We start from the raw sequence: 26,997 nt of genomic DNA on the forward strand, positions 1-26,997 counted from the left end.
GTCCTCATCGAGTATAAGAACATAAGTATGGGTATATGAGTATGGGTTGTAATTGTTTAATACCCTGTATGGGTTCCGGTGTGGTGGTGGTGATAAATAGGGATGTACAGTCGGAGATTCTTCCCCCCTGTATTGAAGCAAGTTCTCTCAGGATATTTGGGTGGCCTATTCCATGATACGATCTACTTCTTTGGTGGAGTGTCCTTGTTAGATGAAGCTGGTTTTAAGTGAGTTAAAGTGTGTATCCCAAACTTTCTCCTCTGAGAATATTCTGTGGTATGAGAGTGCCTGGCTGTAGAGAACAGATTTCTTGGTGTGTTTGGGATGGTTACTGGATCTGTGAAGATAGGTGCGGTGATCTGTGGATTTCTTGCATAGTTGCCTGTAGCATTGTTGAAGCTGACTGTGGTGTTCAGGAAGGTGATGCTGGTGTGGGAATGTTCTAGAGAAAGTTTGATGGATGGGTGGGGTTGTTGAAGCTGTAGTGGAAACCAATGAGAAATGTAGGTCATCTGTCCAGAAATAGAAAATATTGTTGAGGTACTTCAGGTATATAATTGATTTCATAGTGCATTTGTCCAGAAATTCTTCCTCAAGGGGGCCCAGGAATAGGTTGGCATATTGGGAAGCCATCTTAGTCCTCATAGCTGTTCCCATGGTTTGGATAAAGTGTAAAACTGTTATGGGTGAGGATGACACAGACGCAGTTATTGTGAGGGATGTTGGTGTATAGGGAGGTGACATCCATGGTGGCAAGGATGGTGTTCTGAGGGAACTTTGTTAATGTTGAGGACTTTGTGGAGGAAGTTGGTTGTGTCCTGGAGGAAGCTGGCCCCTTGTGTGATGAGTGGCATGAGGATGGTTCCTGTGAGTCCTGATATTCATTCAGTAAGAGTGCCATGGCCAGGCATGATGGGTCCCTTGTTTGTGCATCTGAGAAAGCATGTAGAAGGTTCTTGGTGTGGGATTATGTGTGATGATGTTGTAGAGTTTCTCCTGGAGTTATCTGGGGGAAAGATTTGATGATATCCTTAAATTCCTGGGTGAACTGTGGTGTGGAATCTTCGAATTCTTCATAATAGGTGGAGTCAGAGCTGTTGGTTGGCCTCACTGATGTAGTCATCATGGTTGAGAACTACAATGACCCTCTTTGTCTGTTGATTTGAGCTGTGACCCACTAACTCAAGTTTTTTGTTAACGGCCCACATCATCTTGAATAGTCTTTTAGAATGTGTGTTAACTACTTACTAAGCAATCTGTTCCACCTTGTATTTAGCTGTGACATTGAGAGTACCTTTCCCTGATCTGAGGAAGAACTCAGAGACAAACTTTCCAGCTATACATTCACCAACAGAAGTTGGTCCAGTAAGAGATATAAAATTTTTTATTAAAGCTAATGTTAAAAAATTATATAATACATAGTTTGGGAAAAGAGTGTCTGTACATCTGGGTTTAGTGCTTAGATTATCCACAAAGTTAGTTTTTAAAAGTCATATGATACATAGAGCGCATAATCAGCAATAACCCAAATTTAGGTGAATAGATTTAACAATACTGTTTAGGTATTAGAATCAGAACACTCGGGTACATCACTCATGAAAAATTGTACAGAGATTTGGTTGTGGAAGGCAAAATATATCAATGAGTGGAGATTGTCCTTCAGTAATTGAGAATTCGGTTGGTTGTTCATTTAGAAAATACAATCCATGAGGAAAGTATTTGTTACTTTTCTGACTGCGCATCTCATCGGCACTCTAGCTCATCCCTCCTGGTACTGTCGATGTCCAGTGATGTCCCTCGACCACCTGATGGCGTCAGATGTCATGAGTTGCCGCATCAGCCGAGCGTAGTGTTGACCGATTATGCATTCTCTCAGCACTTGCTTGTTACTGGGGTTCCATGCGCCTAAGGCTCTGATGATCAGCGCATGTGTCTGGACCTGGTAACCCTTAGCTCTGAAGGTTTCGGCCAGAGGGGCATATTTCTCTACCTTTTGAGCTCGGGCATTGTGGAAGGCCAGGGTCCTGTTCTCGAAGAGCACTGTGATATCCACCATGATGATTTTCTTCCGGTCCTTGTTGGTGATGATGATGCCCGGTTGCAGTTGGCTATCAGTTCTGGGGATAGTGGAGTTTACGGCAACCGAGATGTTGGTACGCTTGCCCATCCTTGAAGAAGATCATAGGTTCACCTTGGATCTGAAAAGATGTCGTCTGGACCAAATCCCTTCTACTGCCATCGATATGCAGGGATGCACACTTCCCGGCATTGAAGTGGAGTCCCATCCAGATGGCAGCCTCGCTGGTCATGTCAAGCATTTGTTGGAGACTCTCGGGGTTGTTTGCAATCAGGACTGTCTGCGTAAGCCAGGATATTCACTCTGTTGTCATATAGATCGAAACCACCTAGACTGCTGGAGATCACTCGAATGAGCGGCTCCGTGGCTAAGTTGAAAACGATGGGGCTCAGGGGGCAGCCTTGCTTCACACCGCTATGGATAGGAATTTTGGGTGTCTCTCCTTCCGTGCAGCGGGTGGTGGTGGTGCAAACGTCATACAGTTCCTGGACCTGCTGGAGAAAGTTTTCAGGCATCCTGAGCTCTCGCAGCATGGCAAAAGTGTGCTGATGGGTCATCGATCCAAAAGCATTAGCCAGGTCGAGCCATGCTATGGCACATTGCCTGTGTGCCCTCCTGGACGTGTGGATGCCTCACCCACCTTGTCTCGCTAATATCCTGGGACCAACACAGCTACAACAACTCTGCAATTCCAGCCCTAAGACTATCATTGTACAAACTAGAATCTGGACTTGTGGGGTTCAGAGTTTCAGCAGTATCAAGGGCTTGTGCAATAGCGCTTTATGCATCTGGAAATACCAGTTTCCAGCGTTCAGGGGTTACACACACACACACACTTCCCTGGCCCACAAATTTGAAACAGAATGACAGACCAAATTTTAGCTGCGTGTGGAAAAATAGCCATGCCTAAAAGGCTGCCAAATATTATGCAAGACTGGGAATGGGAAACGTTAACCAAAAATACGGCACAACAACAGTGTGCCCTCCTTTTATGCATCTTCTCTTGAGAGTCAAGGGACAAGCAGGTTTACAAAATGATTCAATGGAGGCAGACAGAATAAATGCCTCAAAAAGAAAGGCAGCTATATACATTAATAAAAATCATATATTTCCCCTACAGTACAGGAAAGTAATCAAATGGCAGGAAATTGTTAAGAATGCTGCCTGCGGTAATAAAAATATTAAAGATTATAAAATATATTTAACCAGTATGATAATGAACATTCAGTATAAAATATAACAACTCCCCTTTTGCATCGCAAGCAACAGCCTAGCATTTATAATGTTTAAAGCACACTTTATAAGCAAAACAAAACACACCAATAACCCATTCAGAGGGTTAAAAATCAGCTGCATGAAAAGCAGTGGAACATAGGGCACAGATCACCATTGGCATCAAACCACCCATTGTACATTCCATTGCAGCTGACCTTCGTGTGCCATTTCAGTACTGCATATAGCACATACCTAGTGTAAGAAGGGTCAAATATGTGGATTATGTAGCCTGGTGAACGCTCCCATTTTATCCCACATATTACCAGTTTAACCCATACCAGTTTGTTTTCTTTTTCAACCTGTGTAAGTTCTACCAATGCTCAAGTTATTTTAGAAGAATGTAGGGTTTATATTTGAGGTTTGTCAGACAAGCCGTTCTGTAGACATCTTCCAAAAGAAGAGTTTCAACTCCCCCCACACCTAATACTACTGTATTTAAAAAAAACACTGAAGTATTTTATCTGAAACTGGCACCTTCCCAAAGACCAACTCATAATTTTAAGAGGACCCCACCTCCCCAAATCCACCTTGTTGTACACATTTCTGCACATGGTGCCCGCCGTACTGAGCCAATGTCACATAAGTGTCTTTTCAGTACAGAAAAACAGAGTATTTGCTAACATTCATAAATGAAGTAGAATTATTCAAGCTGTAGGCCAGGAAGATTCTAGCAGCAACAGAACTATATATATATATATATATATATATATATTTAAAGCTTAAAACAGAGTCTGTTGCTAGTTAAAGTGTTGTTGAGAACTGCTGTGTTAACTAAGGGGTCCAAGGCCCCCTGGGGGGCTGCAAGCAGGTTTCAGGGGGACCACCAAACAGGGCCGGCATTAGATTCACTGGGGTTCAGGGCAAAAAGCCAAAGTCCAGCCACCCCGAGCCATGCCATCTGGGCCTGAAGGTGAAGCCTGAGCAGCTTAGCTTCGCAGGGCACCCTGTGGCGTGGGGCCCTGGGCAATTGCCCTGCTTGCTACCCTCTACTGCCGGCCCTGCTTTGTATATGAAGAAAAACAGCTGTTGTGGCACAGGTGGGCTGTGGAGTTTATAATAGCATGATTGGGGGGGGGGGCAGGGGGCTCAGAAAGAAAAAGGTTGACAACCCCCGAGTTAATATACTAAAATCCCTTATTAAAAACGATTACCTGATTCACACACTATGGATCCTGGCTTCAATTCCAGCATCATGGTGATTAAAGAGATGTCAGTTGAATAAAGAATTTGTGTTCTGTGAGGAAGATTCATTGTCCACAACTCTGGGGTTGGATGAAGAATAAACACCCAGCCTCCTTTACTGCAGGTCACCTTTGAGCCGTACCTTTTGCCTATGAGATCAGTGGAATGTCTAATGACCCCATACTTAGTCTGAGTTTTACTGCCATGTTGGACTTTCACAGGAAACATTGATTCATGGCCCAAGAACACGATAGCTGTGTCTCCATCTTTTATTGTATCTCCGTATTCAACAAAACTCATTGTGATAATCTTCTAGTTGGCTGGATATTTTCACCTAAAGGAGAAGAAACATACAAGAGAGTTTTATACCTTTAGACCATGATGGAGTTTTATATGGAATTATGAATGATAAAAGTAAGAATGTGTCATATTCTACATCTAAAGCTTGAAGAAACTATACACAAGATGGCTACTAAAGTTAATGTAGTTCAAGAAACATTTAGAAGTGTAACAAAAGACACTGAACCAAATCCTTGTCCCACAAAAAGCTCTCATTGGACTTCAATGTGACCAACACTGGTCCCATTGTACACTGAGCTGCACTTATAATTTTAAACAAGTTTAAGCAAACAAATTCTTTCTTCAGCTTGTTCCACATTGTTACAGAGCTAGCTACCAGGAGATATGAACTGTAGCTGTCTATTAAACCCCACTGCACAAGTTCTCAAGCATGCCTGTTAGGTTCTCTCTCTCTGTGGCGATTTATGACTTAAGACAACAAACATTCTATCCAGAGCAAGAGTCACTCCTAGAACTGGGCAAGCTTAACTGCTATCCAATTGGTTTCAAATTCTGGTTCAAAGACTTCAACATAACCAAAGGTTAGCCCATGTTTAATTAAAAAAAAAAAAAAAGACTAAATGGAGTGAGGGATTCCCCGGCATGAAGATTTCAGGTCAGGTCATCCAAGAGCCTTAATGTGATCCCTTTAAACAATTAAACATTTTACAAATATTTATCTTTAAACAGTTTTCCATTAACTTAAAAGCCAGAGCAGAAGAGTAAAGCTTTGTGGGGCTGTTAAATGTCAGCTACCAAATATCAATTAATTGTGGGATTTTAGCTGATGTGGTAACTTGGATATACTTTTTACCCAAAATATCAGGTTATTTACTGTTGGGTTTTGAAGTAGTCAACTCTCAAGTTGCTGTGCATATACTGTAGATGCAGTTTTTCTCCCATTGTCTTTGTTGAGTGACTAACTACTTAACTTTATAAAGCTAGAATAACCTGAGCTATGAAATGGAAAAAAAATATTTTATATTCCTGTAAATCAAAAATCATTCCTGCCTTTGAGAAGTTCTTTCCCACACAGACTTTGCATCTCCAGCTGCAGATTGGGGAGAAGCAGTTGTTTACACATTACTGCAGGGTTAAATTGTGCAATACAAATTAGAGACTCCCCCTTATAAAGGCAGAAATCTGGTGCATTAATTGGAACAAAGAGAAGACAGACATAACATTTATGGTGCATAGTCCTTCATGTGGGTTTGAAACACAGCATTCTTTTACAAACACTCCTATAAAATATACAGGCCACTAGATCCAGTATTTGGCTATCAACTATAGCATTGATTATAATCATCCTCCTTGGCCTGTATGCAGAGGAAATCTTTGACTCCTGCACAGAGCCCTAGAGGAAGAACTGCTCTATCTACTTACTTTTTATAAATACAATAACTCAGCTACTAGGATCTAGAGGCAAATTAGCCAAGTGCAGTTTTGAAAACCTAATGGTTGCTTTGAGGCCGCTTTAGAGTTAATTAACTTGATTCTCTATTTACTAGGCTTAGAATTAGAAGCAAAAATAAAAGAGGCAGGGAGGGAAGGCAGGAAGATGCTCTAGGGATTAGAAAGAAGCAGCATTAACCTGTGAAGGGTCCAGCTAGTGACGACAGCCCAGTGACATGCTTCCAGGCAGCTAGGGCCAAGCGAACATTGGCCACTCAAGGGGGGAAAGGGCGGGGGAAACACGTGGGTGGGATGAGTAGGGGGACAGATGACCCAGAGCTGGGTTCACAGTCTCCCAGCCCCTTCCCCACCCCCATGGCCCAGGCTCCTTGCCTCCCGCAGGGTGTCCGCCCCTCTCCAGGTGCCAGAGTCTCCCAGCCTAAGCCAGTGGGTGCGTGTGGGTAACACCCACCTCCCGCAGCAGCAGCAGCAGCAGCCACACCCAGTGCCTTTACCTGCCTGGGTTTCCCCCTCCGGGTGGGGACATTAAGGGAGTCACCGGACCCGGCTCGGCTCACACACGTGGTGCTCCAACCACCGCTTCCTCCTTCCGCCCTGGTCGCAGGCTGCTGACGCTCCGCTTCCCTCCCCCTTAACCCGCTGCGCCGGAGCGAGCTGGCACCTGCCCGCCCAGCAGCCCCGCCAGGAGCGGAGTCCGGGCGGGGAGCCCGACTCCCAGCCACCTCCCCGGCAACGCTGCAGTTCCGTGCCCCGCTCCCGGCCCGGGGGAGGCACGTGGGGACCCGGCTACCGGGGCTAGCCCAGCCCCAGGGAGCACCGAGCCCCCCCCCCCGCTCCTGACCGGACGGGGAGAAACTCCCCCATTCTGGAGTCCCTGTAAGGCGCGTTTTGAAAGCTCTCTGAGCCGCAGGCGGGTTTCTGCTGCGGGCTTGTCTCGGGGAGGACCAGTGCTTAAATTGCGGGAGCCCCCCCGCCTCTACACTTAGCAGTTCCTAGCCCCTGCACCGCTGGGGTTGCCATGTAAGTTATGAAAGTAAAAAAAAAATTGCTTGAGCCCTGGCACCGCTTTCATTACAGATGAAGCCCTGGTCCCAGGAGTCTCACTCGCATCAGAGCCTGAGCCGTCAATGCAGGAGGTCTCTCCCTTATGTAGCCCCACCCCCACCCAACCAAGAGCCACGGGGCTGTGGCCCAAGAACTCACCCGAGTTGGCTGCGTGTTCGGGTCTAACCCACCCACTCTTGCTCAGCTGGGGGAAGAGGAAACGGGCTCATTCTGGATTCACTGGAAGGGCGTATTTAATAGTATCTCCCTGTGCCGATGAAGGACTTTGCACTGTGTTTCAATGAGACTTTAGAGGACATTGAATGAAAGGACATTGAAGTAGTCTGGGTCCAAAATGTAGTGGGCGTGTTAAAAGAACAGGTTTTACTAAACTTAATAATAGAATTTTTTCATTAAATAAATAAAAAAAACCAACAGGATTTTGCAGCATTTTGCTAGTGCATGAAAGTGAATTTTCCTAGTCTGTTTTCATTCAGCTTGGACCATGAAATGCAACAGGACCCTGATCATACACTGAGCTCTGTGCAGGAGGCTTCCTGCACCCACACACAGCCTCAGTGACTTACTCTTTCCATATTAATAACAATACTTACCAACTTTGCTGTTGACTTCAATGGGGTCAAGATTTCACGCTAAGTATCAAGGAAAACAGGCTGAATTCAGAAATAAGTTCTCTAGCATACATTGCTATTATACAAAGGATTGAATTCTGGAAAAGACAGTTGAAGACAATTAGCCATTACATACAGCTTTTGTAGACTATAAGGAAAAATACATTAATTCAAGATAAATAGAATCTGTCTTCTAAAGACCCAGAGTGATAAACTCTAACCATCACCTAAGTCCCATGTTAAAGGTTTAAGTAGTGTGTAGACCAATGATCTCCAAACTGTGGGGCGCATGTGAGGATTGTTTAGGGAGGGCACAGTGGGACCTAGGCCAGCCCCCAGGGGGGCAGGGAGGAGGTGCCACCCAGCCCCAATTTGTCCCCTGTTCCACTCCTGCCCTACCTCCAGCTTCAGCTCTGGCCCCAGCCTTAGCTCCCGGCCCCAATCACAGCACACAGGCCCCAGCCGTGGCCCCACTCCCGGCCCTGGTTCCTGTCCCCAGCCCCACTCCGGGCCCCACCTATGGCTCTCGCCCTGCTCCCAGCCATGGCTCCTGACTGTGGTTCCTCTGGGGGCATGGACAGGTTCCATTATGGATAAAGGGGGGCATGATGGAAAAAGTTTGGGGACCACTGGTGTAGACCTATACATGGGCCTGTGGCATTGGGGAATTTCTCTGTAGAGAGGAAAGAAAGAATACTTCATTTTTTGTTTGCAAAGGAGCCCCAGAGACCTTGAATGGGAACATAAAACCAAAGGTCCATCAAGCCCAGTATCCTGTCCTCTGACAGTAGCCAATGGCAGGTGGAAGGGCACACACAAATAGAAAGCACTTGAATCATTTTGGATTTGTAGATTCTTGTCTATGCTGACAAGGCAGATAATCCTATACATTTTTCTTTATTAACTGATAATATATAATACACGGTAGTTAAGGAAAAAATCTTTTAGGTGTCTTCTGCAATAAAATTTTGACGCAATGAGCAGAGAATTGGACATTCAGTAAAAGGATCAAGGACTGCAGGTGGACCTGAAAACCAAAGAAATCATGATCTGTGCAAACTTGGATGGAAGCTCTGTCTATAGGAAAGAATTGATGAGCCTCCATCCTGCTCCCTTTGAAATAAATGGGAGCTCTACCATTGCCTTCAGAAGGAGCGGGAGCAGTTGTCTGGTTTACCTCTTGAGCCAGCTATGCCTGTTCACCCTACAAATACAACTGCTTTTTAACCAGTTTGTTACACCCTCCTCTGACCTGGACATAACAAATGCAGTTTCTTAGATTTCTTAGATTGTGTGATTGTGTTACCCCAGATATCCTGCAGCCTTTCTGCCTTACAACCATATGTCTGTGTGCCTGCACCTATCACATTGCCTAATCATTTTGGAGTAATGGCATTCTGGGAGAAGATGGTTGTTCAAAGAATTGATCGAGCAAGAGAACTGCCAGCCTTCAGCTACCTTTAACTTCAGTGAGAGCTGTTTGTGCTAGGCAACTCACAGGAGGTGCTTAGCCCTTTGCATGAATGGGCCCAAGATGAGAAGACATTGAAACAAATTGCCAATAAAGATGCCAAATGTGATATTCAGGCAGGTATAATTAATGGTTAAGGTAAATTCATCCTCCATTTGTGTGGGAAGAGAAGTTAAGTTAAACAAATGCAGCAACAGCCAAATCCTTCCAGTATATTGATCCACATACATTCTGGCTTGTTTTCAAAGTACTGTTTTATGGCAATTTATAACCCAGCTTGCCAGCTCAGGAATTGGATACAAAACTGTTGGGGGTGGTTGTTCACCATCTATTGCTGTCTCCTCTGTTCTGGACATTCTTCTGAATTCTCAAGGAAATGTTTACCCTTTAATTCTCCGGGCTCATCTTAGGTTCACCTGAGTCATTTCAGAGGATGTGTCCACTAAGTAACACACATCTCCTTTTGCACTCATATACAGACAAAGCTCAACATGGAAATCTCTGGGATCATCACTTCACATCTCCATCTTGGGCTGCATCACTGCAACCTACTGTATAAATCAGCAAGCATCAGGACATTAATTACTCCATGATATAAGGCAATATAATGCTGCCATTATTGCAGCTGGACAAGCAAATAAGGGCTCACCTGAAGAAAATACTGATTTTCAGCAGATGAACTAGATATAATGGTCAGTCACTGTCTGTTGGCACATTAACTTTAGTCTACTGCACAACACCTACAATTAAGCCACCTGGGAAGTCTGGGGGTTGATGTAACAGAAAGACTATGGATCCAATTTAGATAAAACTCTCAGCAAATCTCAAAATTCCAGGTGAGCCAACGATAGCTAAGTCAGACAAGACCACTTCTGCCATATTGGCTACAAGAAATTTGCCAAATAATGATGGACAGAATGAGAGGCTATTGAGTACAGTTCATATGTATTTATTACACATGTGAATTGCACATAGTTTGTTTGACTCCTACTCCCTCACCTTTTGCATGTTGCTTGTCTTCTTCATATGAAAACTTTGTAGGGCAGGGATTGTCTCTCTCCCTGTTTGTGTTAATGATGCCTGGCAGATTGATGGCTCTGATGGAGTATAAAGTAATAATAATAGTGATATTCCTGCTTCTGGGAAAGATTGTGTCTAGTGATTAGAGCAGGAGCCTTGGAATCAGGGTTTCTGGCTCTGCACTGAGTAGCTGCATGACATTGGGCAAGTTAACCTCTCTTTGCCACAATTTACTTATCTAAAAATGGGTATAATGAAGGATGGTTTCTTGCCTAAGTGTTCATTTGCTGGAAAGACATCAACATATACAGAGCCCACCAATGGGACCTGTATATGTTGATGTTTTTTCCATTGTTGGTGTGGAAACAGGGAATGAAGCCAGGCAATAGGAGATTGAATGAAAGAGTTATGAAATTCTTGCTGAAAATGAAAAATAAGGTTAGCTATGATGCAATGAAGATCATGTGATCTTATCCGGGAATAACCTAAAAGTGACCTTTGTAACATAATGGATGCCCAATGGCATGCGTAAGGCTGGAATTAAAGAGAATTATCACAGTTGGAGCTGTTACCAGAGGAGAAGAGTGCATAACAATTCTGGGAAGAAATCAGAGACCACATAAATACAATATTAAATTACTGGTGTATTATTATTTATAGTTATTATTATTAATATAGCACCAAACATGTTCTTGGCACTTTGCAACAAATGATCCAGAATCCGAATTGTACATGGCATTGGGACATAATAACTTTGACAAAATTACAGAAGTTATTACTGAGAGCATCCATAGCTAAATGTATTATTTCAAGGACTATGGGTCTGATTTTGCACTCACATTCATTTTACCGTAGTGTAACTTACCGTCATCACTGCCGATTTATGCTAGTATAATTGAGATCAGAATTGTGCACTAGAAGTCTGTGCAAACTGTGAACATACCTGACTGGTACATACAGATGGGGGCTTTAGAAAGTTTGAAGGAGATTTAATATAGTTTGAAAGATAGAAAGGATATTGAGAGGCTTTGTTCTTTGTTCCTGGAGACAAGGTGCCTGCCTGAGGACTGGCCGTCCCCAATGACTTCAGCAGGAGTTCTGTGTGCTCAGCACCTCTGAATATCAGATAGACCTTGATTAATTCAGATATTGTCCGTGCCAAACATAATGCAATTTTGTTTGTAGTGGTCTGAGTTTTTATTTTATAGTCATGGTCTATGTTCATTCCTTATCCCAAATACTTTTTATTTGCAACACTTATGACTCTTCCTTTATCTGAATTTGGATGATGATGGTGGGGGTAGGAATTGGGAGAGGAACTTGGATTTATATCCCATGACAGTCATAATTTACATTAAAATAACAACTCTTTTATTTGAGCCTATATAAATGTATAATCCCCTGTCCCATTCAGACAAAGGTAAGGCCCACTGTAATAACTATGTTTCAGAAAGAAATATAAAGTGTAACAGTATAAGGTTGAAAGTAAAGTCATTAACTTCGCTTTTTCCTTAGCCTTAGTAGCATCTAACTTTAGGCCCAATCCTTCTTGTTGTACTCACCTGAGTAATCCCATTAAAGTCAATAGCACTACTTTCCAGGGCCGCCGGGGGGAGGGGGAGGAGGAGGAAATGGGGCAATTTGCCCCAGGCCCTGGGGCCCACAGGGCCCCCCTCAAGAATATAGTATTCTATAATATTGCAACTTTTTTTTATGGAAGGGGCCCCCGAAATTGCTTTGCCCCAGGCCCCCTAAATCCTCTGGGTGGCCCTGCTACTTTCATGAATAAGGTGAGCAAGCTTTAGTCTTTTAATTTCTGTTCTCAAGAGGGAATTAAGATCATGCCTTTGTACCATTTCAGCTACTCTCCAATGCAGCCTCCCCGCTACTTATCTCTCCCCTGCTTTTTTTTTTGCACACAATAAAATAAGAGGCTTGGTGTACTTTATTAATCAAGTATGCATCCCTTCACATTAAACTGTGAGATAAACTCACTATTTTAATATTTCAAGGAGGCTGAGAATAGGTACTAGATTTTCAGCCATTATTCTTATCATAGTTTCTAACCAGTGAACTCAGAGCAGTTAATCACTCACATGACTCTTAGATCAGGCTGGTCCTAACATCACAAAGACCTTACTTTTATTACACCAGATTATTATAGTCATTGTTAAATATTTACTAAAGGCAGCATCTGAATGGCAAAAACGCTGTGTTGGGTCTAATAGTGCTGGGAAACACTAATAATGGGAAGTGGTTGTGCATTAAAACAGTATTTGCATTTTACCAGAGCAAATAGATCCCATATGATTGAGCCAAAAACCATCACATTTTTAAATAGCCTGGAAGGAAAGTTGTAGCTCAGGCTATCACAGAGGAACCGGAGACAGCCAGCATCTCCCTGCGACTAGGAGGCCTGGCAAAATGGAAGTAACAATAGGTTATAATAGACGAAGGGACTTCGGCCACTCCCTTTTACAATCTTCCAGTGGAATGAATGGAATATAAATACCAGCCAATGGCAGGCCAGCTCCTGCTGTATATAAAACTGGTGAGGCTGTGGGGGGGGAGACTCTACTTCATATAGGTCGCGCTCTGACAGCTTTGGGGTGTAAGAGCAAGAACAGGGGCGGTTTCTGTGGTGCCCGGTAAGTGTTGGGGGACCTGACTGGCAATACTAAAATTGGAGGATGATCTATTTGGCCTGTTTTAGACAGTTTGATTTAAAACTACTATTTCGAGGCAAAAAAAACCCACAGCAAAACCCCAAAATTGTAATCCGAAGGGTCTATATTGTATTGCAGCTAAATGTGTTGTGTATTAGTGCTGGCTACCAAAGGGTCCAGAGTGTGTCTCCGGACCCTGAAAAAAGGAAGGGGGGGGGCGTTGCGGGGGGGGGTTTATAGATAAAGGGAGAGATGGAAACAGATAATATGGACGCCCAGAAATGCAACCTAGGAAAAACCAATTAAATCCCAACTCGATGCAGGCACTATACGGTTTGTTAAACTGGATCGGCTCTAACTTTAAAGCCAGGTTAAGCCGCTATTTAGCAGGGTATTTACAAAGCTATTCACCCCCCCCCCCACTCCGAGGCGTTTGTTACATAATGGTTCGGTGTAGGGGATTGTTTAACCCCGTCCCCGAAGTGGCTGGGCAGTGCTATTGGGATGGGCGAGCTCTCCCCAGCGGAGCTCCCGCAGGGATGGGAGGGGGTCGGGCTCTTCAGAGCTTGTGCTGGGTGCTTGGGATCTTTGCCCCCGAGGCTGGGGGAAGCCGGAGGAATTTCTCTCCCCCAGTTCTCACCTTCTCCCCTCCGGCGCTGGCTGGTCTGCTGCAGCCGGACGCTCCCTACGGGATTTGGTTGCGGTTGCAGCTGGGTCCCGGCTCCCCGCGGTGGTTCCGAGCTGCGCCCAGCGAGCCGGGGGGCTGCGTTCCCCACTCTCCCCCCTGCAGGTGAGGCGAGGTTGCATCGTCCTTCTGGCCCCGGCGGCTGAGCCTGGGGAGAGGAGCTGCATTGCCCTCCCTCTCCTGGTTTTGGAGGGGGGGGGGGAATTGCATTGCATTGCACGCTCCCTGCAGGTGCTGGCTCCTGGGGAACGCTTGCCGTGCTTGTCCCACTGCCTCTCAGGCGCGGGCAGGTGCCGCATCCCCCCCCCCCTGGTTTGCCTGGGGCGGGAGGGAGATAACCCGGCCGGGGCGGGAGCGCCGCAGCTCTCCAGGCTGGCAAACCGGGCGCCTCTGCTGCTGCAGCCCCGAGCTCGCGGCTGCGCCCCCTGCCGAGGGCGTGGGTGGCCCGGCGCCCCCTGCCGAGCCCGCAACCTCTGCTGGCGGGGGGGCAGGTCTGGGAGGAGCTGGGCCGCGCGGCTCTGCAGCTACCGCGGGTTCTCCCTCCCTTGAAGGGGCCCCGCTCCGGCAGGGCCGGGAAAGAGCTCTCCGCAGGGGGGCTGGCCACTGCCTAAAGCCCTGGGGGTGGGGGGGACCTGACTCGCTGTGTGACCTGGGGAAAGCCCCCCACCCCGGCTCTGCACCCTCCCCGTGTGTAGAAGGGGGGGTAGCCCTGCCCACAAGGTGCCCTTGTTAGCAGTTTGTGGAAGGCACCTTAGATCAGGCGGTTAACTGGGCCGCAGGCAGGTGGAGTACATGCCAAGGTGACCTTGCTGCATGCCATGGCGTCCTTCCAGAGCCTGCCTGGAAAGGCGTGCCAAGCACTGAAGGTGAGGTTTTCCCCTTTCTTCTCCCCTAGCACCTTGCAGTCAGGCGTCAGTCATGCCCTTCTCAAACAGCCACAACCTCCTGAAGAAGAAGTACTCTGCTGCGGACGAGTTCCCAGACCTGAGTGTTCACAACAATTACATGGCCAAGGTGCTGACCCTGGACCTGTACAAGAAGTTGAGGGACAAACAGACTCCCAGTGGATTTACCCTGGATGATGTCATCCAAACTGGGGTTGACAACCCAGGTAAAGGACAGAGCCTCTTGATCCGCAACCATCTGTTCTCCCTCATTAAAGGAAGTGCGTCTTGATAGCAGCACCGAGGTTCCTAGAGCTGTCAGTCTCTCAAGCAGTGAGTCCTGGCCCAAAAGCACTGCCCACTAAGTGTTCAAGGTGGCCTTATCCTATTGAGCAATGCAGAGAACACTATAAATGCATGCGTGTTCTGATAGACCAAACACTCAAATTATGTAACTGCTCTGCTAAATGCTTTAATCTGAAACAAAATCTGACTAAACGTGTAATTTAACTACAAACACCATGACTAAAAATTTGACATTCTGAGGGCTTACCTGGCTGCTTTGATCTCTCCTATTCCAAACTGGCTATGTGACGTTCTGTGGCACTTCTTCGAAAAAAAGGGGGAGCAGATTTATTAATGTGTTAACATTCCAGTATTTATTTTTACTCTAGCAATATCAAAATGGCCCAACTAAATAATCAGAGACTGCCTCCTGATGAGGAGTACCCGGACCTGAGCGCCCACAACAACCACATGGCCAAGGTGCTAACCCTGGACTTGTACAAGAAGTTGAGGGACAAACAGACTCCCAGTGGCTTCACTCTGGATGATGTCATTCAGACTGGGGTTGATAATCCTGGTAAAATGCATTGAGAATATTCTATGTGAACCAGCTGAAATAAGTGATGCATATGGTGACTAAGTTTGTGGAGGTGACTCTTGTGAGCAAACTACAACAATGCAACCAAATCAGTAGCAGTCTGAACCAAAAATCAAGTTGTCCACGAAGTCCAAGCTCAGCGTATTATAATGGCTGCAATATCTGAGCTGCCTGAGCATAAAATATCTGATTAAACTATGAACAAAAATCTTGCCCTGAACTAGATTTGCTTGTCCAAACATGGATTATTGGCAACAGTTTTGGGTTTTCAGTAACTTTACATTTCATCCAGCTAATGAAATGTAAAGTGTCTAAGATTTGTCTTCAACTGGTTCTTGTCTTGTGTGTGTAGGAATCTAATCCTAAGTGACTAGACCTACCATTATAAGGACAAATTTATCTGGTTAATGCTGTTCTGGGATACAGTCAAACATCACCCAAATCTGGCTCTTGCAATTCTGTTACCACTCCAGGCCATCCCTTCATTTTGACAGTAGGATGCGTAGCTGGTGATGAAGAATCCTATGAAGTGTTTAAGGCACTCTTTGACCCAATTATCCAGGACCGACATGGAGGCTACAAACCAACTGACCAGCACAAGACTGACTTGAATCCTGATCACCTACAGGTATAGAGTCTTTCATCAGCAGTAGTCAGACATCTGACAAAAGTATAGAAAAGCCTGGGCAAAATGAAGTGCAGTTGCTTGTCCCTGTCAGTCAGAATCTGTTCCTGTGACTTGAGTGACCACCTGTTAGACTCCAGAGAGCAATAGCTAGGAATACTTCTCTCAGTAAGGACTCTTCTCCATGGGCTGGGTGGAACCACTTTTGAAGGACAGGAGTACTGTAGTCAGATCTGACCTGAGATACTGCTGTGACTTAAGGCTTGCCTGCACTACCGCGTGGGGTCAATCTAAGATGCGCAACTTCAGCTACGTGAATAGTGTAGCTGAGGTTGACGTACAGTAGACCCTTGCTAGAACACATGTCTTTATAGCATGAATTTGGTTATGGTGCGGGACTGTATGTGGATCCCAAATTTAATTCCCTTCATTGGAATCCATGGTAACGTGGGACCATGCACGGATCCAAAAACCCGCATTCTAGCGGGGGTCTGGTGTACTTAAATTTACTTACCACAGTGTCTTCACTGCAGTAAATCGACAGCTGATGCTCTCCTGTCGACTCCAGTACTCCCCCAGAATGAGAAGAGCTCTCAGCAGTCAATTTATCATGTCTTTACTAGCTGTGATAAATTGCCCCCTTCCCTCCCCCCCCCCCCGCCCAACTGGATTGATTGCTGCCTGCTGATCCGGTGGGTAGGGTAGACAAACCCTTAGCCCACTCTGCTCTAGTGGAACAGTTACTCCTGTCTCAGCTGTGTGGGCTTCAACATCCACATTTGTATTCTACTTCTGGGGCAGCCCTGTCTCACCCTGGAGGATCCTTAAGGATTACTGTCTAGGCTGGGTCCTGGTACATAAGTGGATCTTACAAACCACTTGAGCTGTTGAAGTTACTACTATGTCATATCCATTCCCAAGTTTGAGTTCAGGATCTCTCCCTGCCTTTCCAATTGTTTATTCTAGAAATATTAAACTACTGGGAATCCCTAACATGTGTGAACTATTTATAGCCAAAGTAGATTTTTAAAGTTGAATGGGAGGACTCTTAACTGTAGCAACTTGAGTTCATAACTCTGTTTGCCATCTACAAGAGATAACAAGCATCTAAACACAACAAGGAGCTGCATTATTTAGAGCCCACTTCTGCAGGGGAAATAAAACCCCAAACTTGTGCATAGGCAAACACAGATCTAAAATTCTGTTAATGAGTTGATCTTTTCCAACTGTTAGAGGAAAGCAGCTCTAATGTATTGACAGCACTGACATGAGGATTGTATGCACGCAGTACACTAGCTTATCCACTTAAAAATATGAGATAGTAACATGGTGGCTTGTGTTTGAGTTAATGCTAAAGCCTACTCAAATATTGAAGGCTTTGGGGTCAAATCATGCTCTGAAACGAATAGGGGCTGTACATAATTCAGGGCAGAACTTGGTGGCATGGTTGCACTTCTCAATCTCAAAGGGTGGTGATGACCTGGACCCAAACTACGTGCTAAGCTCCCGTGTCAGAACTGGTAGGAGCATCCGTGGATTCTGCCTTCCCCCGCATTGTAGCAGAGGAGAGAGACGGGCTATTGAGAAGCTTTCTGTTGAAGGTAAAATGAAAGTTCTGATATTATGGACTGACTTCTAATGTTTGTCAAACTGAGGCTGACAATTGAGGAGGCAGAATATTTTTGCCTACCTCTTCAACTGCAAAAATCTCTCAAATATTAGTTCTGCATTTGGTGCCCTAGGAATCTGTCAAATTAGCACACGTAGCTGGATGGCTAACCTAATAACTAGCTTATTTCTCAACTGGAAGTGAACTGGAAGCAAGTAGAGGGCAATTGGATTGTATTAAGTAATGAGATTGTGACCTTTAAGGCCTTACTTAAGTCTGTGTGGGATAGCAAGTGAGCATGCACTCCACTACAGCAGGTGTTAGACTTTTCAAATCCAGTGATGTATTGTAACACTCATGCTCTTGACTGCAGTTCTTACCACCTAGCTTTCCACTAAGATGACACTGGGAGTGGGCTGTGGGTTTCAGCGGGATGTATTTTAGGAGACTGTGTTGTACAGTGGCAATGCTGTCCTCTGTACCGAGACCACTCTGCTCAGGACTCCTCAATACAGAAAATAATGTTACTCTAACCTCTAAATGACTGAAGTGGCCTTGCTTATTCATGTACTATTAGAATAGCTTATTTCACTTCTGGCTAGCAATATAGGTCCTATTAAATAATCCTAGTTTCATAGCTCCTCAGAAAACAAATGGCCTTTTTAAAGAAATAAAGGCTACAGTAACTCCCAACAATATGCAGCAGCCTGATCGATCCTTCGAAGCTGAAAGAACCAAACACTGCACTGTCCCTTACAGTAAGGGGAGGAAGGAAACAAAACGGATCAGTTTCAGAAATCCCACTGTGCTTGTGCGTCTAGCCTCTCAATTGCTGGGAACATATCAAAATACCACCTAGCATCCTGTTTGTGTACTAAACACGAATCTTGCTTTCAGCCCTGGCTAGCCTGGAAGGTGATCTTAATGGAAAGTACTATGCTTTGAAAAACATGACTGATGCAGAGCAGCAGCAGCTGATCGATGATCACTTCCTATTTGATAAACCAGTTTCTCCTCTCCTGTTGGCTTCTGGAATGGCACGAGACTGGCCTGATGGCAGAGGTATTTGGTGAGTATATGCAATGGAAACCAGAATCCTTCAAACATGTCTGCAGTGGCTACCACGCAGAAATCTGTGGTCCTGAATAAACTAGCTGAATGAAACAGTAGCTTCTGTACACCAGTGTTCACTTGGCAGCAACTTGCATACTGTCTTTGCTTTCTAAAAAAGTGGCATTTGAATCTGCTCTCACTTAAATTTGAGCTTTAATATCTGCTTCAGTGGGCCACAAAATCAAGCCCATAAAGCTTAAAGTTTAAGAAGCCCTCAAACTTTAAGTTCACCCCCACTGGCATGTCTGTGGCTCTCCGCCTCTTTACTGGGGATTTAAGAATTGCACCACTGCAGTAATAATTCATTTAAGGGAGGCAGCTTAAAATCAGTGAATGGCGAACTAGTGGCATTGTCCCTATGATTAACTCAACCTAGCCTTTGGGGGTTTAAAAAACAAAACAAAACTGCAGTAAAAATGGCTTCACTGAAGACACATTGCAGGAAGAGCAATGCCTTCTGCAGCAATATCTGCAAAGCAAACCTAAAAGGGGACTAGTGCCTATGTCTTTCTGCTTATGGTAAGGAGAAGACCTGGCCTCTTATGTGGCTCTTTTTTGCACTGGAAACATCAGGCCTTTGCTTTTCTGTCTAGAAAGTTAGCGGTATGTCTTGTCACAGGAACAAGTAAAGGGAAGGAGTTAATTTGTCAGACCTCTAACACCCAACTAGTGGAAGAAAAAATGTTCTTGTTCTCCTCTACACTGAAGGTTGAACTCCTGTGACTGTTCCCATCCCAGGTGAATAAGAGTCACTAAAAGCTTCTTGCTACACTCAGTAGAATCCTTTCAGTCTCTCATGCAACAGTGGGATCTTGAACATGTTTGGTTTTGTAGGTCACCTTTCCAAGATAACTTATCACCTGCCTGCAAGAGATACCAACACTAGATAGCTTTGTCGACTGAGCCATGACCCTAAAACCTTAGTCTCTGATTAATTGGAAGCTTTTAACATTCTATGTAACCTTCATCTTGACAGCTAACTAATTCAGTACCCAACTTGATTGCTGTCGAGGACTAGCTTATCAGTATTGCGCTAAGAATTTTTTTAAATCTGGCAGCACCAACTAAAATCCAAAGGCAAGGGCAGATGGACCAATGGGTCACCAGGCTTGCAGCATTCTTCCTTCTAAACTGCAGCTTAAAACAAATATCCAACATTTTGTTTCTTGAATCTACTGATATGCTGAGTCATTGCTGCATGTAAGGTAACTTAATTGACTGTGACAAGACAGTTAGGTTGCACATCATGTTTCCCTGCATACCATACATGGTGTGAGATAGTCAAGATTCAGACTTCTGCCATCTCGAGAATATTTGCTAATGTATTTCACCTCATACACTGTCCCAAAGTGACACTTCATGGAACAAAGGGACTGAATCTTTCTGTCCCTGGGGACTTGCAAATTAATTTAAGACCTGACATGGCATCAAGGTTGAGCAGTAAGATCATAGGAAAGGGTGCACAGGATGTAGCCAAGGCTATAGTCTAAGACTTAAGTCATGTCTAAGCAGGGTAGAGGAGGAGTCCAATAACAATTATTCAGATTTTAAGGGCAGAAAAAGCTGAATTGCTTCGATGTTTTGGGAAGATCTTGCTATGGAGTTGATTTAACCCTTTAACCTACAAGAGCAGATTCAGAGTTGAAACTAAATCTACTGTAACTGTCATGCAAGAGTAAATGACACTAAAGTCTCAGTGTATCTTCAGTACAACATGAGCTCTTCAAATAAGAGATGGACTGATTTAGACTTTAACCCATTGTAGATTTACTCCCTGGGATTGCCACCTGGAAAACTCCACTCCAAATGGAGAAATGAGTTGTTTGGCTTCTGTCTTCTAGGCACAATGACAACAAGACCTTCCTTGTCTGGATCAATGAGGAAGATCACCTTAGAGTTATCTCCATGCAGAAAGGTGGCAACATGAGGGAAGTGTTCACCCGCTTCTGTACTGGGCTAACACAGGTGACGTTAACATTTGTAACAAGAAACCTAAAGAGAATTTCTCTTGCCTTAAATGGTGCAGAACTTGATGCAGTGCTCCCAGTGCTGACTTAAAACAGGCTCTAAAAATATACTGCCATGTACTGCTACTGTGTGGCATGGAATCTCAGTGCAAGCACAAGTCCTGTATTGTGCTTGTGTAAACATCTGACAAAGATGCTACCAGATGCCTAAGTTACATAGTGTATCTTTCCACAAGTAAATTCCAGGGGTGTATGGGCTCAAACACTTACTCTGACAAAGTAGGTTATTGTTATGAAGTTTAGAGGAACATAAGAACATAAGAACGGCCGTACCGGGTCAGACCAAAGGTCCATCTAGCCCAGTATCTGTCTACCGACAGTGGCCAATGCCAGGTGCCCCTGAGGAAGTGAACCTAACAGGCAATGATCAAGTGATCTCTCTCCTGCCATCCATCTCCATCCTCTGACGAACAGAGGCTAGGGACACCATTCTTACCCATCCTGGCTAATAGCCATTTATGGACTTAGCCACCATGAATTTATCCAGTCCCCTTTTAAACATTGTTATAGTCCTAGCCTTCACAACCTCCTCAGGTAAGGAGTTCCACAAGGTCCTCTAACATCCTGATTGGCTTCCTCCTCTTAAGTGGGGTTTAATTAAAACATAATATGAACTACCACTGCCTACAGACAAATAATAGAACATGTCTTGAGACTCAGTAAATTTGTAGTGGTGCTACACTACACAAAGTACCTTAGCTAAAACACTAGTGTGTGAGGGAAGTAAAACCAGCACTTCCTCCCCACATCCATCCATGCAAAGAGGAACAAACTCCACTAAATCAAGCTTGGCAACATATCACTAAATGTCCACTCTCTTCCCACAAGCCTGTATCAACAGATGGGCCTAGATGGTACCCTGAAAGCCACTAAATATAGACTAGTTCAGACACTGGGGAACAAAGTAAGTTCTAAACATCTGTTTGGGGGAGGGGGGAATGCCCTGCTGGTTGTCCCCACTTCTAAATCCAGGGGGCTTTAGCTTCAGAGGCTCCACTGATAGCAGCTGTTCAACTCAGGTCATGCTACTATCTGGGGAGGGGTGGTGAATCAGGAAGCAAGATACATTAAGGAGACTGTAAATATCATCCAGTCTCATTCTTAAACCTTTAGAGGAGGAACAGACCAGGCAGTCTCTCTAAAAGGCTTTTTTCTCTCTAGATTGAAACTCTCTTTAAGACCAAAAACTATGAGTTCATGTGGAATCCACACCTTGGCTACGTCCTGACCTGCCCATCCAACCTTGGGACAGGTCTCCGTGGTGGTGTACACATCAAACTGCCTAACCTTGGCAAGCATGAGAAGTTTGGAGAAATTCTCAAGAGGCTGAGGCTGCAGAAGCGAGGCACAGGTGAGAAATGGAATGCAGCTCTGCATGCATCACTTCTTTAAATACTCTGCTATTGGCAAGAGTAGTTTTGGGGCCTGGATTACCCAGAGGCAGTGTCTAGAAGATTAATTCCCAGCTCATACAATCAGGGCCATCCCTAGAGGGGGTGCAGGGCCTGGGACAAATCAGCCTCCCTGCTAGTCTCCTTGCCTTCTGCCCTGCCTTGCCACCGCTCACCACCTCCTTCTCACCACATCACCACCCCCTGCCTGCCCACCAGTCTCCTGTCCATCTGGTACACTTCTTCCCTGCCCCCACATCCACCTGACCACCACTCTCCTCCTTGCTGCCTGCCTGCTTCCTCACCCGTTTCCTGTCTGCTCACCTCCCCAGTCACCTCCTCACCCCACTCGCCTGCTAGCCTCCCTCCTCACCTGAATATCTGGACAAATGGCACCCCAATCATACATAGGTTGGGATGCAGGACAAAGTAATTAGGACAGTCCCAATTTTTATCAAAGTACAGGCCCCACAAAGCATGGAGGCCCAGGGCAGCTGCCCCAATTCACCCTACCCAAGGGATGGCTCTGCATACAGTAGAAGGACAGTACTCCAGGGTGACCTTATTTAAAAAAAATAGTATACTACATGGAGGCAAATAGGCTAGAGGTCAACAGAACTGCACTACAGCATTCTGTTAGTAGCACCATTTACTGTCCATGTCCAAATCATCCCCTTCCATCTATGGAATAAACAGCTTGCCCACTGAGTGCCCACAGCTACAGTCATGGCTAAGGAAAGGGGTGTGTGTGTGTGGTCCCCCCCCCCCCCCAGAACAGTTTATCACTTATGTCAAAACACTCTCTAAAAGAATCACGTTACCTGACTTCTGTCCAGTAGAATACTATACCAATGATGCAGATAATCCTAGGCACGGAGGCTGAGTTACTTACCAAGGGTCACTCAAACTGATAAAGCCAGGAGTGGGAGAGTCCTGTCTGCTAGAACTTGTGCTGTACTATTAACTCAGCAGCAAACTGGAAGTATCCCTCTGTTCAAGCCATGCCCTTCCACCCCCTGCCCATAACCAGGTATGAATGCAGCAAGGGAAACTATTTTGCTCCAAGTGAACTCTTGCTATGTCTCTCCAGCAATACACATAAGATGTGAGGGTCTTCACAACTCTAAACTGAATCTCCTCTTTCTTCAGGGGGTGTGGATACTGCTGCTGTTGGAGGAGTGTTTGATGTCTCCAATGCTGACCGGCTAGGCTTCTCTGAGGTAGAGCTGGTGCAGATGGTGGTTGATGGTGTGAAGCTACTGATTGAAATGGAAAAACGCCTTGAAAAAGGCCAGTCCATCGATGACCTCATACCAGCTCAGAAATGAAAGCACTTTAATTCCATGCTTCCTAACTTATTGGATGAATAATAAACATCACTCCAATCAAAGCCCTGGGGTAAAAAACCCACTAGTAACACTGTAGAAAAGTCTTCCATCCATCTGTGTTAGAGTTTATTTTTTTGATGGCTGAGATGTTGCTGAAAAACCTGAAATAAACTATTGTTTTGGCCTGACAAATGTGTTTTTAATTAAACAAATCTGTCTGAATACTAAAATCTAGCATGGCAGCACAAGGCAGAGGGCCATTTGGCTGTTTCTTCCAGCTGTTTGGACAGGCAGGACTTAGTGTTGTAGTAACATCCTAGCTGTGCTGCTTACCTCTTAAAAAATGAATTCTGAAATTGATACACCCAGTTGCAATTCTAGGGGAACAGTCTTTCCACTACCTGTGATGTTAATTGTTGCTGTAACTTTTTTATCCTGTTGTGTGAACATTTGTTCTTTATGCCACTTTTCAGTTAAAATCTCCTGTGAAAGTGCCACATCTTTAAGACTTGAGCATGTGCAGTCAGCCCTTGAATTCACTTGTAAATTCTTTCAATACCACCTGACTGTTAAGGGGCTGATTGCAGTCACAAACAGATGTGCAGCCGATATGTTGCTTCTCATGGCCTAAAGCTTGCTATAATAGATCTACTGATGTCTAGGTCAGTAGGAATTGAAACTAAGGAATCAATGTTCTCCAAGACTACAGATAGTAGGAGAGCTGGTGTAATGAAGGGTTCCAAATTTAGTCACGTGTGTTACCTGCCCCCCCATTCTTGGTTTGAAGGGTTAATCCATCACATGTTGAAGGAATCCTAGAATATCAGGGCTGGAAGGGACCTCAGGAGGTCATCTAGTCCCACCCCCTGCTCAAAGCAGGACCAATCCCCAGACAGATTTTTACCCCAGTTCCCTAAATGGCCCTCTCAAGGCTTGAGCTCACTACCCTGGGATTAGCAGGCCAATGTGCAAACCACTGAGCTATCTCTCCCCATGCTAAAGGAGTGATCAAAAACCTGCCTTAACTACATTACTTAGGTACTTTTCTAAAAACATGTTTAAACTCAGAGAAAGTATTTATGCATCTGACTTCTCCTACCCAAACTGTTGAGGGACATGGCAAACAGAAGAGAGATGCTGACTCAAGTGTCAGATGCTTGTTAATACTGCCTGCTGTGGAGTCTTTCCCTATTCTTACAGAGCTCTCACCTGAGAACTACCAAAGAGCTTGGGCTTCAGTCAGCTTCCTAGGCCTGAAACAAATCAATACACCAGACTAAAACAAACCATCTAGTCTAGCTGGAGCCTGACACGGCTTGTTGGTTCCACAACCATTCTCAAGCTGTGGGTGAAAACATATTGTATGTGGTAGCAACTGAATTTCTCCTGCTATAGAATTACTATAATCAACCTGCATTTATAATTACTCTAAATTACTCATACAAGCAATTATCCCAGAGATGATGGTAGTAGGGTTGGTACTGGCCCTGCAAACAATTGCTTCCCAGAGCTCAAATACAACCACCAGAGTATGAGCTCATAGCTGTACTCCCTTCTAAACCAACAATTGTATAGAGGCAGGCTGATAGCTTGGGCATTCAAAGTTGTGCTTCACAAAGTGCAGTATACATGGTTTTAGATCACTCGTGTTGCTGATTTAATCTTTACCTTGCTGTATCTTTAAATGTCATAAACAGAACTTCAGTCCCACACTAGAATAAGCTAAGATGCTAGTCAGTGTAAATCTCAGTGGAGGAAGGCTGAGTGGCTTTCTTATTAGACCATGTCTACACTACAAAATTGTTGACCTAACTTATGGCAGCATACAGCCATTGCAGTTATTAAATCATTTGTGTGTGTACACTTGGCTTCTTGTGTCAGCAATACACATCCTCACTAGGAGCACTTGTATCAATTGTATTGTCAGCAGGGGGGGCATTGTGGGATGCCCTCTGAAAGCCAATAACAGTCAAAGCTGTGCAACATCTGGACTGCCAGATGCTTTTGAATAGACCACAATCTTTTTAATTTTCTCTGGAGTCTGGACCTTGACTATACCTTGGCCAAGAAATTTGGACCTTGACAGAAAATAATCAACTATCCCTGGTCTATGTTGACACTGCATCAACCTAATTACATCAAATGTGACTCCACTGCTTGGGGAGGTGATATTACTAAATAGGCATAGAGAGGCACTTAGGATAATGGGAGGCAAATTTGAGTGAAGACACTTCCACAGCTAGGCTGATGCAAGGTGGCTCACAACTTAACACTGTAGTGTGGACCAGGCTTTAGATGTGGTATTTCTTTATTGTTTCAGCATGGTTAAAATGCAATGCTGTAGATGTGGGGGAGCTTCTTCACAAGAGGCTTGCTGCTATGTACAAAGTGTAACATTTACATGTTGGAAGCATTCAGAAAAAGAATGTTTTCTTTACAAGGCTGTAGAAGAGGAGGGGGAGATATGGTAAAACCCACCTGCTATTTCTGTACATACTTGGGATACGTCTGACTTCTGTCCACTTCATGATTCCACACATACTTGGCAGGTGGCTGGAGTCTCATCTAACAGGCATGGAGTTTTAATTTAATAGTGCCTGTCAGCACTCCACACAACAGCATTGCTGCAATCATTGCTAATGTAAATCTAGTTATAGCACCTTCATTGTAGCAGCCAAGCCTTATTTTTCTTCTGTCTCCAAGAAGCTAAACCGAATCAGTAGGTGAAGCAAATAAATCTGTAGTCAAAATTGCAGGACAGTCCTTATTTCTTATATTTAGTTAAGGAAAATAATTCTCTTTAGTCTTCTTTTCCACTGCTAGACCATTAGCTGAATTCTCATCTGTCTGCCATGGGGAATAATAAGAGCATGGTTTTGGTTTGAACTTGTATAAAGCAACTGAGAATATCCTAGAGAGTAATCCTGTTGTGGCAGAAGGCTGGGCACAATGACCTAACAGAACTGGTACCCGCCTAATGCTTATGAGTGAGAAAAGAAATAAAACCTACTATCAAATTATCTTAAAAGTTGTAACATAGTTTTATTCTTAGCATTACTCTGACTAAGCACTGTTCTACCTAGTTTTATTTTCATGGATAAATTGTAGGAGAACTAATAATTGGTTAGGCCTGCAAATATTTTACTCTTATGCTGTGGGTCAGCTAATGAAGGTGATTGAATCACAGATATAAACACACTCTCCCTTCCCTCCCTAGGCAACAGTGGCTTCTCAGGTGAGTTGCACTATTCAAGGGGAAGATCATAAACTGCTAGAGGTTTTATAATGTAGCAATGCAAAAAGTGTTTCTAATGGATTCATTAGTATCACTCA

At 44.6% G+C, this 26,997-nt stretch overlaps 2 protein-coding genes and 1 long non-coding RNA gene across 9 annotated transcripts in view; 1 reads left to right on the forward strand and 2 right to left on the reverse strand.

Annotated features, from left to right (window-relative positions):
* TRMT61A (tRNA methyltransferase 61A) overlaps positions 1-8,053 on the reverse strand; it is a 31,060-nt gene extending 23,007 nt beyond the window's left edge. The window contains exons 1-2 of one of the 6 annotated variants that reach the window (XM_045013810.1): positions 7,945-8,053; positions 4,504-4,868 (exon numbers count right to left, since the gene is read on the reverse strand). In XM_045013810.1, the coding sequence (XP_044869745.1) occupies positions 4,504-4,834 (331 nt within the window). In that variant the 5' untranslated portion in view covers positions 4,835-4,868; positions 7,945-8,053. Of the gene's footprint in view, positions 1-4,503; positions 4,869-6,256; positions 6,277-6,464; positions 6,724-6,780; positions 6,931-7,489; positions 7,573-7,944 lie in introns of those variants that run through there. The other 5 variants (XM_045013809.1, XM_045013808.1, XM_045013806.1 and 2 more) reach the window with 5 other exon arrangements.
* Positions 8,054-12,975: 4,922 nt separating this feature from the next.
* Positions 12,976-24,211, forward strand: CKB (creatine kinase B). 2 transcript variants are annotated; one of them, XM_045013804.1, is made up of 8 exons: positions 12,976-13,101; positions 14,700-14,915; positions 16,045-16,199; positions 17,665-17,797; positions 18,703-18,874; positions 20,760-20,883; positions 22,107-22,296; positions 23,486-24,055. In XM_045013804.1, exons 2-8 carry the CDS (start codon positions 14,723-14,725, stop codon positions 23,662-23,664), a joined length of 1,146 nt encoding a protein of 381 aa, XP_044869739.1. In that variant the 5' UTR covers positions 12,976-13,101; positions 14,700-14,722; the 3' UTR covers positions 23,665-24,055. The 2 variants fall into 2 exon arrangements, with proteins under 2 accessions (XP_044869739.1, XP_044869740.1); XM_045013805.1 differs by lacking the exon at positions 14,700-14,915 and adding an exon at positions 15,363-15,550 and having other exon boundaries at positions 13,003-13,101; positions 23,486-24,211.
* Positions 14,909-23,567, reverse strand: LOC123368753. The gene is made up of 3 exons (XR_006578881.1): positions 23,229-23,567; positions 15,242-15,297; positions 14,909-15,073 (listed from the first exon to the last, which is right to left on the reverse strand). It is a non-coding gene; the product is annotated as an uncharacterized LOC123368753 (long non-coding RNA).
* Positions 24,212-26,997: the final 2,786 nt, after the last annotated feature.

The sequence above is a fragment of the Mauremys mutica genome, chromosome 4 (assembly GCF_020497125.1).
Source record: "Mauremys mutica isolate MM-2020 ecotype Southern chromosome 4, ASM2049712v1, whole genome shotgun sequence".
NCBI classification, from domain to species: domain Eukaryota; kingdom Metazoa; phylum Chordata; order Testudines; family Geoemydidae; genus Mauremys; species Mauremys mutica.

Coding starts and splice junctions, on each gene's coding strand:
- CKB (XM_045013804.1), top strand. CDS start 14,723: ATGCCCTTCTCAAACAGCCACAACCTCCTGAAGAAGAAGTACTCTGCT. Junction 18,875..20,759: donor CCTGATGGCAGAGGTATTTG/GTGAGTATATGC, acceptor TCTGTCTTCTAG/GCACAATGACAACAAGACCT. Junction 20,884..22,106: donor TCTGTACTGGGCTAACACAG/GTGACGTTAACA, acceptor TTTTCTCTCTAG/ATTGAAACTCTCTTTAAGAC.